The sequence below is a fragment of the Girardinichthys multiradiatus genome, chromosome 6 (genome assembly GCF_021462225.1).
Source record: "Girardinichthys multiradiatus isolate DD_20200921_A chromosome 6, DD_fGirMul_XY1, whole genome shotgun sequence".
Taxonomy (NCBI): domain Eukaryota; kingdom Metazoa; phylum Chordata; class Actinopteri; order Cyprinodontiformes; family Goodeidae; genus Girardinichthys; species Girardinichthys multiradiatus.
The window spans coordinates 11,393,022-11,406,448 of NC_061799.1; the positions used below are offsets into that span (position 1 = coordinate 11,393,022).

General features: G+C 44.7%; 1 protein-coding gene across 1 annotated transcript; it reads right to left on the reverse strand.

Moving 5' to 3' along the window:
• Positions 1-567: 567 nt before the first annotated feature.
• On the reverse strand, positions 568-4,955 carry LOC124869292 (protocadherin-8-like). Its single transcript, XM_047367065.1, has 3 exons — positions 2,245-4,955; positions 1,921-2,146; positions 568-1,833 (listed from the first exon to the last, which is right to left on the reverse strand). Exons 1-3 carry the CDS (start codon positions 4,717-4,719, stop codon positions 1,481-1,483), a joined length of 3,054 nt encoding a protein of 1,017 aa, XP_047223021.1. The 5' UTR covers positions 4,720-4,955; the 3' UTR covers positions 568-1,480.
• Positions 4,956-13,427: the final 8,472 nt, after the last annotated feature.

The window sequence follows — 13,427 nt, forward strand, 5'->3', positions numbered from 1 at the left end:
TGAGCTGTTTTGCAAAGGATCTGTCCCATAAAATTCAAATAAAATACATTGATGTTTGTGAATGTAAGTTGAGAAAATTGAAAAAATTTTCAAGGGTGTGAATACTTTACAAGGCACTCTGTGTCCCCTGTCACACTTTTTATCCATCTCCTTAGGCTCTAAGTTTTTGAAAACATAACAACAGATAATGTGTCTTTTGCATATTTTGATGTATTTAATGACTTTGGGTGTTAAAACCCAAACACATGATCCAGTTCTTCATGCAAATGAATGCAGTGAAGTCAGTAATAAAGAACAGAATTACTGAGGTAGGCTTTGGCCGACTTGTGAAATGGTTTGATGGTCGTGTGTGTGTGGGGGGGGTGTTGCTGGAAAGCGCCTGTATTTGGCATCTTACCAGGAAAATCATGTATTCACAGAGGGGAGAAAACTTAAGTGACCTTCCTCGGCCGGCTGCAAGGACACAGGCTCAGTCATGCTGCAATAACAGCGAAGCCTGTTGGCTTCTGCTACTGACTGGCCTGAATGATAGTCCATCATCCTTTGGAACAAACTTCAGCGGTCATGTTCACAACAGTATCTCAAAGTTTATTTATTTTCAGAATATTGTGATGATTAAAAAAGTCTGTACAATTAATTATTATTGCATTCAAATGATTTCGTACATGGTTATCAACTTGATACAATATAGGGTGTCCAACCCTCAAACGGAACATTTCTGAGGGCATTTTAAATAGTAAGCATGCTTAAAGATCTGTATATACATATATTTACATATATTTTTTGCTAAATTATTGTTTTTTGTTTTTTTTAATAGAAAAAATAAAATCTCTCCATGTACAAGTCTTGCATATAATACACTTCATGTCCAACAAATGTCCCAAAGTGACTGACTGGACCTCAAAATTGGCTCTCTACTAAAAGACAAAGATACAGTACATTTGACAGCAGAACCGACCCAAGGCCCAATCTAAACTGTGCAGCTGCTCAGGGCCCTGAGGCCAACAGGGGGCGGCAAAGAGCTCTGGAACCGTTGCACAAGTCAGGTTTTAGGGGTTTTTTGTACTGGTGACAAATCAGCAGTTATTGTGGAAAATAAAACTTGTGATCATATTATATATCATGTTTAAAATCATATTTAGCATTTATGCTGTTTTTTACACTCCGTATTTCTATGCAGTACATCCCCTAACTGCAGAAGTAAGGTTAAACTTTCAGAGTAACGTTTTTGTTACATGTATGATGCATTAAGTTTTGGATATTTGGATTTGACTGATGGTAGCTGGAAGGGTCCCAAATCAAGTTCTGCTCAGGGCCCCGTTCAGTCTTGGACTGGCTCTGTATACCAGGATAAGTTTACAGGCACACACCTCACAACAAATACAGCCACATCTCTCTCAGCTTCAAAGCATCATAAATTAAAACTCTGACAAATCTGTACATTTCATTGAGAGCGTGCGGGTTTGTGCGTCGCTCCATCCTAGACATCGTTGTTGGGACAGTGCGTCGGTGTTGGGGTGTAAACAGGGATGGCCACATCGCTGATTTCCTGTACCCTTACTGGTCTGGGTGGGGTGACCAGGACGTAGTCATATTCGCTGTGCAGAACCTTCTCGTAGACGCTCTGCAGCCCCACTGTTTTGGGGATGTGGGCTTGGTAGTAGTTATCCCTGCGATGGGGGTCCCTGGGCAGCGAGGCTGTTTTAGGCAGGCTGCTGAAGGAAGAGAGGGTCGGCGCCGGGGAGGGGGCCGCGTTTGATCTGGTGGCTGAGGGACTCCAGCATCGATCTGAGTGGCCCAGGACTTTACACTCGCTGGTGCATGCCCACAGAGCTGACAGGTGAACAAGGTTAGGTTAGATATATCATATATGGTGCAACTCATCTCTTAATTTAATTTTCTGTTGTATTCTTTCCTTACCATTTTGACCACCCATGGGAGGAACGATGGCCCCATCCTTCTTTGGACCGGTGTCCCCACTGACATCACTGTCACTGTCATTAAAGTCACTGTCCCCCTTGCCACTGTCTTTTCCACTGAAGGCTGGGTCTCGGGCAGAGATGGTGGTGTAAGAGTTGCCCTTCCAGATGGTGATGGGCCTCACTGCGTCTTTACCATTACCATATCCAGGCAGAGTGGAGTATCCCTGTAGGAGAGAAGAAGAAGAAAGCACATGTTAGAGTCTGCTCAATAAACACATCTCCCCCCTCCATACAATCCCTCTGTCACAAAGGAGCATGTCACCTCGTGTTTATTCCCACGGAGCTTGTTGTTGTTGTCTGAGTCATACACACAGGGCACCTCGCTGCCGTCCTCTGAGGCCGAGCACATGTCGCTGCTCCCGGGGTGAGCCGGGGTGAAAGCACCAGGCTGGCTGCTGTAGGAGTGTCCGTCAAAGACCTCCCCTCCTCCCCCTCCTGCTCCAGCTGCTCCGTGAAGGGGCAGAAGCGGGTTGTCCCCCGCGTGGTTCCTGCCCCGCTCTAGCGTGCCCTTCTCCCCGTAGGAGTCGCTGTCCTCTCCGCTTTTGTCCCGCCGGCGCCTGTTGCAGGTGGTCGCGATGAGGATGATGGCGAGCAGCAGGAGCGTGCAGCTTCCCGCGAGCACGACGATGATCACCACCGACAGGTCCCACTGGGCGCGCGTCTCGTCCCCGCCGCCCGCCTGGTACACCGTCCTGTCGCTGGGCGGGGAGCCCGCGATGATGAGGAAGTGGAGCGTGGCGGTGGAGGTGAGCGCGGGCCTCCCGTTGTCGCTTACTGTCACGGTCACGCTCAGGGTCTCGTCCACGTCGTGGCTTAGCACCTGATTCAGGTAGATCTCTCCAGTGGCTTTATTGACGGAGAACACGGACGGCTCCCCGGTGGCGAGCCCGTATGACAGCTCTGAGTTCACTCCCTCATCAGCGTCCCGCGCCTCCACTCGGGTCACGATGTAGCCCGTGGGCGAGTCCCGGGGCAGAAGAACCTCAGCGGAGCCGTTGTTGAGTGGCGGCTGTGTGATGACCGGCGCGTTATCGTTCTGGTCGCTGATCCGCACATAGACGCTGGCGCTGCCGAACAGAGGCGGGGAGCCGCCGTCGCTGGCTGTGATACGGAGCTCCAGCTGCTTCATCACCTCATAGTTGAAGCTCCTGAGCGCGTAAAGCGAACCGCTGGCAGGATCCAGAGACACGAAGGTGGAGATCGGGGAGCCCATGAAATAGGTGTCCGCTAGCTTGTAAGTGACCTTCCCGTTTGACCCCATGTCCATGTCCCGCGCCGACACCGTGGTGATGTATGCGCCGGGTGCGTTGTTCTCCACCACCGCCACCTCATACGTAGGCTTACTGAACACTGGTGCGTTATCGTTCTCATCAGTCAGCCTGATGGTGTACTGGGTGATGGTCCTGAAAGGAGGGGAGCCCAGATCCTCCGCCACCACCGTCAGGTTATATTCAGGAATCTTCTCCCGGTCCAGCGGACTGGTGCTCACGATCATGAAGCTGTCCTCATATGCCTGCTGCAGTCTGAAGTGATCGTGTCCGTAGAGCGTGCAGTGCACCTGCCCATTTGCGCCAGAGTCTCTGTCCGAGGTGCTGACCAGAGCCACGAAGCTCTCTCTGGCTGCAGCCTCGGTGATGTATGCTATCCCCGCTGTGATAGAGGTCATTGGGGTGATGGAGATCTCCGGCGCGTTGTCGTTCACGTCCTGCACCTGAACTACGATTTTACAAATAGCCGGACTCGGGTTCGGACCCAGGTCGCTTGCCTGAACGTCAAACTCGTACGTGTTCTTGCTCTCAAAGTCAACCGGGCTCTCCAGAGTGAGCCTCCCGGTCTTCCTGTCCACCTTGAAGAGTTGCCGTATCTCAGGGGGCACCTGATGGCCGAACCCGTATATCACCTCACCGTTCAGCCCCTCATCCGGGTCCTCGGCGTTCAAGTCCAGCAAGAGGGAGCCCACAGGCGCGTCCTCGGGCAGGTCCACTGAGAAACTGCTCCTGTCGAACACTGGGCTGTTGTCATTGTAGTCTTTCACCTTGACATTTATGCGCGTTGTCCCGCTGCGGGACGGGTTGCCTCCGTCCGTGGCCACCAGCTCCAGCGCGTAAGAGGCTTGCGTCTCCCGGTCCAGCTCCTTCATGAGCACCAGCTCCGCATATTTAACCCCGTCGGCCCTGCTGAGCACATCGATGGAAAAGTGACTATTGACGGAGATCTGGTAGCTCTGGATGTAGTTCACCCCGACGTCCTCATCCACGGCAAAGTCCAGCGGGATCCGGGTTCCCACCGCCGTGTTCTCGGAGATCTCCAGACTCGACTCTTTTCGGGAGAACTCGGGGGAGTTGTCATTGATGTCCTTGACCTCCACCTCTACGTGGATGAGTTTGAACTGCTCTTTGGAGAAGCTGACCACGTCGAAGGCGATGAGACAGTGCAGGGTGTGTTTGCAGATCCGCTCCCTGTCTATCCTCTCCCCTATTGTCAGCTGCCCGTCGCTCTCCCTGAGACGGATGAAAGACGAGTTGAACTGTTTCATCATCCTGAAACTGTTTCTGGAGCCTCCTGATGAAGACGAAGTAGAGTAGATGTCCTTAGCTAAGTTTCCAATCACTGTACCCGGTGCGTCCTCCTCAAATGTCTGATATTTCACAGTTTTTCCTTGCGTAAAAGCAGCCATAATCAGAACGGAGGCGCACAAAAACACCAGCAGCCCGTTCCACCCTGTTTCTCCCATCATAATACTCTGCAAACTGTCCTCACTGAGTCCAACCTGAGAGTTCAAACAAAACCCACTGCTAAAAAGTGTTCTCCTTTCCTATCGGTCCACTCTCCTGTGTTGTTTTTCAGAACAAAGCCTGTGATAAATATTCCATATCTCTGTTAATGCGCACTCTGGATGCGCTCCGCTCTCTCACTCACTCACTGGAGGTGTGCTGCTCTGTCAGCGCAAGCGGGCTGCAGTGTCTGCAGGAGGGTTTATATGGCGAGGCATGCAAATGAGCCGCACTGTGACCAATCCGGGCTTTGATACGGGGAGGTAAAAAAAAAAAAAGAGGGGGGTCTTCTGTGAGACCTCTAAACCCTGTTTAGAGATTCCTGGGCTGTCCGGAGCAACTTGGCACCCAATTTGTGGGATAAATGCAGAGCTTGATTTAATGTTGCTATAGTTTCCGTTGCTTGTTTATGTTCCTCGGACTGTTAAACGAGGCTGCGCACCGATACATGGGTGGAGGGGGAGGCACGGAGATGCGCAGTGTCCCTGAGCTAGAGGACAAAGCATTTGAATAGGAGTGTCTGATGGGACTGCTTTACCTCTTCATTGTGAAGAGATTTATACTAAAATACTGTTTGGATCCCCACACGTGTGTCCTGTGTAGCCCACTAAAGAAAAACAGAGGCTGAGATGTCCCACTGACCTCTCCACCTCTAAAAGCAGGAGGAGACTTAAACTTTAAGCCTGCAGGACACAATTTATAATTTTTCCCTATCAGTGCGGCCTCATCCACTCAGCCGAGCAGATTGGAGTTTATACATACAGATTTAATGCCTTCCGCAGCTCAGCATGCTGAATAATGGAAAGACTGTGCTTTGCAAAACTATTCAAGCTCCTGGAACTTTTTTATATTGTCTCACATTACAATTTATTGGGATTTTATGGGATAGCTCCACACAAAGTAGTGCAATACTGTGAAGTAGGAGGAAAATAATATATTGTTTTAAAAACATTTACAAAAGTGGATCTGAAAAGTGTGGTGTGCATTTATATTGACCCCCCTTGAGTCAATGCTTAGTAGAAGAGCCCTTTGCTGCAGTTACTGTGGGAAGTCTTCTTGAGGTGTGTCTCTGTGATTTTGTACATCTACCGACTAAACTTACTTCTTTTTTGCTAAATAGCTTAAGCCCAGTCCAATTAGATGGAGAGCATCTGAGAACATACATTTTTCAAGTCTTCCCACAGATTCTCAGTTGGGTTTAGGTCTTGGCTTTGACTAGTCCATTCTGACACATTATTATGCGTTGGTGTAAATCATTCCAGTGTAGCTCTGGCTGTACGTTTAAGGTTGTTGTCTTGCTGGAAAGTCTTTCGGGCCTCTAACAGGTTTTCTTCCAGAATTCTTCATTATACTCAATAACTCAAAACAGCTTCATTTTCCCTTCTGAAGAAATGCATCCCTAACACCATGCTGCCACCACCATCTTTCCCAAAGGGGATGGTGTATTTTGGGTGTTATGCTGTGTTAGTTTTTCCCCACAGAGCATTTGCCGTTTTTTGTTTTGTCTTATCTGACTAAAGCATCTTTCTCCACATGTTTGTTGTGTCCATGCCTTTTGGCAAACTGCATATGAGAATTCATATGGCTTTTGTTAATTGCTGGCTTTCTTTTCGCAACTCTTCCTTAAATGCCAGATTTGTTGGAGTGCATGACTAACACTTCTCCAGTCTATAAAGTTACCATGGGTCTTTTGGGTGCTTCTCTGATTAATGCTGCTCTTACCTGGCTTATTGGTTTAGGTGGACGGCCATGTCTTTTCATTTCATACCCGTTTCATTTTTGAATTATTGTGCACAGTGAAATATTCAAAGTTTGGGATATTGTTTTATAACCTGACTCTGCTTTCAATATCTCCTCAACATTCTCCCATGCCTGTCTGCTGGGTTCTTTAATCTTTAGTATGTTCAGAAGTACATATTTATTTATAAGGTAGTTTTCTATTAGACAGTTTGTTGAATTTGATTTTATTTAGGGGTAAAAGAGTAAATAGGGTTAAATAAAAATGAACCTACCATTTTTCTCATTTTTATTGGTGAAAAACGTTGAAAACCCTGTATTTGTTTCCTTCCACTTCTCAATGATGTGCTGCTGTGTGTTGGTCTATCACATAAGGTCCCAATATAATACTCTGAAGTTGGTAGTTGTAATGTTACAATGTGGAAAAAGTTCAACGGATGTCAAATCATTTCGCGGGTCACTGCGTACGTTCAGAAGAATGTGGTGTAACTGGTGTTCATAGCATCATTTCATAAACTCCATAAATTTACTCATCCCACTCCTTCACTGTGCTCTAATCTAGTAATTGTTTGTCTTTTAGATCATATCTTCAGCTACACAGGGACTAAATGCACTTAAACATTTATTTTATTCTAATTCAGCCACAGCTCAGATTGGCTCATGAGATGTCTTGTGCAGGAGAGAGATATAGAGGAGATTTTTTAATTAAAGCCTATGTAACGGCTCCGTTTAACATGCAGTTTTCAGTGGCCTCGGCTGCCAGAACAGAGAGGCACAGGTGGATACGCACAAATACTCCCAGCTTTTACCCGTTACAAATGGGATTTGGCTGTAAACGCAGGGAGGATTTATCAGGATTTCAATGGTGAGATTATATCAAAGGCATATGAAGCCCTTGTTAGCAGTGGTGGGATAATGGCATGGCGGGGTCTCCCTTTGCAGCCGTCCTCGCTGGCATTGTGGCCCCTCTGAATCTGTCTGTTGGGACCCTCACCCTCTCTGGCCCCACACAACCCCCCCAGCCTAACTGTGGCATAATGAGGCAAAGCCACATGTAGCCTTTGTAGAACCATTCCCTTCCTCCCCCTCTTCTCTAGATCCCGAAACAGTCCCGGCTATGACTCCTTTCATTACTTGGAGATGGGAGATGAATTGCCCCGGACACCAGGGTCCCCCCCATCAAAATACATTTAGAGACAGACGAGGGCCCCGTCACGGCTCTTTAGGAGATTTTCTCATTCTTCCTATAGGGCTCACTCGCTCTTTCCTGACCCCTCCTCATGCTACACCCCCAGCCTTTTTCAGGGGCAACACTTGCCTTGCAGTGGAAGCTAATACAGGTTGGCATGTTCTATAAAGAACCCATCTGCCACTGAAAGTCAAATAGAAGGCACCTGAATGAACAAGCCCAGCTTAGTTGGACCTGTCTTAAAGAAGCAGACATGAGACTTTGATTGATTAATGACATCACTTTCCAATTACCCCTGAAGAATGAGATCACCTTATGACTTTATGCTTTAAGTGAGCCAGACTTGAGGTCCTTAGGCTTTTTGAAGTCTTTTTCGTTCTTTCTTTGAATTTGCCTTCTTATTCACTCATTTTCTGTTCAGGCTTTATACCTGACTAGAATACCATATTATGCAGTATGTACACGCTATGACTGGTTGACAAAAAGAAGAAATGGTATTCTTTTATTCATTGGCACTGCTTGATTAGTTGAATGATACAATTTAAATACCGGGTTCAATTTCACTCAGAACACGTCCAAGTTTAAACTTGGAAACATAAACAGAAAAGTTCCCAAAATTTGGAACTTTAAGTGTTTAGTCAGAAATGTCTCTCATCCTGAACCTTAAAATCCAATGTGGCTGCTTTTCATGTAAAACAGAGAGATAGACACAATAAAACAACAGTTTGTGCACTTGGGATGATTTGCTTTTCATTAAATACACAGTGGCGCAGTTGGTAGCACTGTTGCCTTGCAGCAAGAAGGTCCTGGGTTCGATTCCCAGCCTGGGGTCTTTCTGCATGGAGTTTGCATGTTCTCCCCGTGCATGTGTGGGTTCTCACCGGGTACTCCGGCTTCCTCCCACAGTCCAAAGACATGCCTGTTAGGTTAATTGGTCACTCTAAATTGACCTTAGGTGTATGAATGAATGAGTGTGTGCATGGTTGTTTGTGTGTTGCCCTGCGATGGACTGGCGATCAGTCCAGGGTGTACCCTGCCTCTCGCCCATAGACTGCTGGAGATAGGCACCAGCTCCCCTGCGACCCACTATGGAATAAGCGGTAGAAAATGACTGACTGACTAAATACACAGTACCAAATTCCTATTGAGTGGACTTGCAAACCAAAAAAATAGATGTTTTAAGGCAGGAGAGATGGACAACATTTTTCCATCTGTTATAGATTAATAAATTACATAAAAAGATATCCAGAAACAATTATCCTAGACTCCAGAGTTTTCACCAGAGTTTGAATTCATTCAGGGATATGTTTTGCAGATATTGGTCAGACTACAGATTTCAGTTTTCATCGAGTCACTGGGATTAAGTACTGAAACCCTAAAGCTTTATTTCCATGTTCAAAGCTTACTTTTGATGCCAGCATTTTCACAGTGTCCACTGAATGAAGATAGCAATTTCCTTGTTTCCATATTAAAAGGCAAGATAATGAGAGAGAAGAATGGCTTTGTATATGAGTACATACCAGTCACTGAGGCGAAAATAGTGCATGGATGACCAGTTTACATTAGTGTTGACAATGCTGAATTAAAAAAAAAGCATGGTAATAATTCTCATTGCCCTGTGATATTCAACGTGGAAATTCAATAAGCAAATGTACTGATTTAAGTTATATTTCTATAGTCAACAAAAGGCAAAAAAAGACTGATTCACCCAATTTTAGTTGTACAGTAAAAATAAGCATTTATTTAAAAAATCCTAATAGCAGCTTATGATGAACATGTTCATTATAATAGTTGTCATAATATTTAGAAATTGACAGCAACTTTTTGTTGACTATTCCCCATGAAAATTGCCTCAGACAGCACTATCCATGCTTTTCAAGAAGCAAAAAACATAAGTTTTGTTTTTTTTGACATTTAAATCAAGATGTAGGCGGCAGAGCTGTTCTTGTACTCTGTTGAAGGCATGTTGGAGATGATTTCAATCCTTTGCAGGAGTAGGTGTGGAGCAGGGAATTACAGATTCATTAGCATAGAAGAGAAAATTTGAGTGATGTAATGCAAAAATAAAGGGCCAAGAATTGAACCTTGTGGAACTCCTTTATTTAATTTTGTTTAATCGTGTGACAGGAACATTTTATATTAATAAGCATTTCTGCAAATATACCAAAGATACCAGTCCCAGGACAGAGAAAGACAACAAGATAAAATATCAGATATGCACAAGCAACACTGAAAACAAACAAAGTAACAAAATGTTCTACCTATGATTTCCAAACCATTCAACTGCGTGGAAAAACAGTATCTTCAATATGTCCATTGGAATCGATCAACAGTATTAAAGACTTTGAAGAGATCCAAAATCAAAGAGACGGTGATGCTTTTATTTTATAAAACAAATATTTATTTATTTACAAACACTTTTTTTGCCCCTTACAAACTACATGGTCAAGTTTTGGCAACAGCAGCAAATAACCCCACCCAAAAAAAACCTACAAACCTCAGAGCATTTTTCAAAAAAGAAAAAGAAACCCATTAGAACTTGGGTGGTACGCCCTACAAAAGAGCAACAAACACAGCAATGGTATTCATAGGATAAGGTAGTAGTTTGCTTTGCTGCTGCAACATTAACCCAGGTGCAAAAAGATCTGTCATTCAGGCGACACGGTGAAGAGCTCTTTCAGCTGAAGACAGAGAGGCTGTTTTTCTGAGCCCACAGCAGCAACATGCTCCAAGTGTACACCGGATTCCCGCGTTTTCCAACAGCGCTCAGCGTTTTCTCACACCCAGAGGTACAGAGCAATCAAAAGCAAATAACGCTGCTGTTTGTCGCGCCTCGCCTGGCGGATTAAAAAAACGTGCACGTGCACGCGCACCACACAGACACTTTTTTCTTTTAAAACAGTTGTTGGACAGACTCTTGCATCCTCCTCCCTCCAACACACACACACACACACACACACACACACACACACACACACACACACACACACACACACACACACACACACACACAGAGTCACGTCTATGCTGTCAAGAAAAGCTCTGATTTGAAGACGCAAAAAACTTCTGTCACGTGATCACCGTGTCAATCGCGCCCATCTACACGCGAGTGCAACAAAAGCAGAATTAGGGAGTCTATGAAATCCTCTCTATTCTTCACGAGACGTATTAGCATTTTCTTTAACATATATAAATATGTCTTTAGAGCGCCCTCACCCCCCTCTCCTATTCTTGCTCTCATCCCTCTCTTTTCTTTCATTCTTCTGCATTGTGGCTCCATTTGCTCAAGTGATCGCAGGATATTTGGGGTCTGAAGCTGCTCGCCCGATCCGTGCTTCTTGTTGGGGCTTAACTCTTTCACATGGAAATGGACGATTTGGTCGCTTTTGTGTCCAGCAGATAAGCGCTGGAAGGGGGAGGGAGAGCTGTGGTCCAGGGGAGCAGGAGGTTGAGGAAGGAGATCTAGGGCCTGTGTGTGAGTGTGACCCTAAGGAGCGGTGTCTACAGGATAATCGATCAGTGTGGTGACGCACTCAGAACCCACACCCCATCTTACTTGCTCTTGCAGCCATCCTTTGCTGAACTCGCGTGCCATCACATGCCCTGAGCTCTAATTGGTTTCCAGCACTAATTATCCAATTACCACCTCTCCAGCAGAGAGCCACTCTGCGCGCAGAGCTCGCCCGGATAATGGCCTCACCCCTCTGCACTATTGATGGAAATCATTAGGAGTGAATGTGCCCATCGGCTCCAGAGTGCAACACTTGAGAAACTTGTGTCACTTCTTCTCCTATATAGAAGCCGTATATTGAGGGAACCACTTCACATACAGACTAGTCAACCTTCATTATTCCCAAACTCTTATCGAAATTAAATTCAAGATAAAGTGGTTGGCGGGTTAATGTGGCCCCTTTGTGTGGCCATTAGGAGGTAAATGTTGTCAGCCTGGCATTTAAAGGGTAGCAAAATTTCCTCTTTGTCTTCTCACTGAGGATTGATTGAATCCTAAAAAGTTTTGGTCTTTTTATTTAAAACACAAAAGCTACAACATTCAGCACAAGAGGTGGCCAGATTCTGGACGCTAATAATCTTGGGGTTGCAAACCAAAACAAAAAGCCAAAACAGAATATCAGGAATATTATGATGCTGTATTCATATATACGAGCCAGAAGTGAGTGTCCCACTGTGAAAGACAATAATTAACTTAAGCATAAAGAAACAAGTAATCAAACAGATAAATAAATTGCAAATCGTTGACACGTCCTCTCTAATCTTCCATTTCTATTACTTCAAAAATGCATAAAAGACTCTCTGGACCGGAGGGCCAATGGGGGTCAACAAATGTAATGGGGTGGCCACTGCAGTCCTCCCCCATCAGTCCTCTCCTAGTGGCCCCATTGGCATCATAAAAATAATGCTTCAAGTTATAGTTCCTTGTATGATTTCCTAACCATGGAAGTATCCTTTAAAGATGCTCATGACCACATTCTGCATCAGCCTTTATTAAAAATGAAGTTGATATTTCAGTGCCTAAATCCAAGATGTGTTGAAAGACTTTTGTATTTTTTAAAATTAATTGTGCTTGCTTAGGTTTGGCGCACGAGTTGCCTAGTAAAGGTTTAACTAAACAGGACTACACATATGCATGTTGTTATTTGTATGCTGCCAAAACGAAGAGGGCAACCATAAAATGTCATGGTAATATTTCGGTGCCCATGCACTGTATCAAAGAATTTTGGAGCAAATTAAATATTAGGAACGATAACTATTTGCATTTCAACTAAGCATTGGTTTTTAGATGTATTGTACAAGGTTAAATTCTAACAATGTGGTTTTTTGTTTTGGTAAAAAATAGCAAAACATTTTTATTAGAATTTAACTAAAGATGTTGGTTCACCTCCTCACCATCACCCTAATCATAGCTCTCCCTAAAGATTCTCTGTCAGATTCAAGTCGGGACTCTGGGTGGGTCACTTCAAAACACTAATATTGCTTTCAGTCAGAAGAAACATAAAACATTTTGCCAGGTGTATGAATAATTTTGGGCTTAACTGTACATGTTGGTGTTGGTGGTTTTTAGTGAATTTGCAAACAAAGTTTTTACATTGTTGGTTATTACGTGATTTTGAATCCAATTTGGAATAAGCCAAAATGCACAAATATAATTTTTTCAAATATTAAACTTCCATAATGTCTACTTACAAACATAAAGCTGCTTCAGTAAAATGTCCGCGTCTAACAGTTTGTTTTATCAGTGTACGTTCTATTGTGGACAAATGATGCTGATGTTATACGTTTTCCAGTTAAACTTGTTATCATTTCCTCTTTGCTTTATGTTTTAAGTTGCAACGCACCAATTTACACTACAAATATGTCTTGAGAACCATATTAAAAAGTTGAATTTATAGAGTTTTACATTCACTCGGTCAGTAAACGTGCAGTAAAGAGCAATGAGACTGAGCTGAGCACAGCAGCAGGCTTAGGCTGGCACTACAAAACCTGCAGATTGATAACGTCCAGTTTACACCCCAACATTCCTTCTCTGCTTTCTCCACCTCTCCTTCTCTCAGTTAACTCCTACTCCAATCCATCACCTTCCAGCCCATCTGTCGCTGATAGCCGCAACACTTTGAATAAATTCCGCGCCCCGACAAACAAAACGGTTAACACCTCATGAATACAGCTTTTACACCCTGCACACAGATTGTGGGGAAACTTTAGGGCTCCTGGAATAAGTAGAGCAAA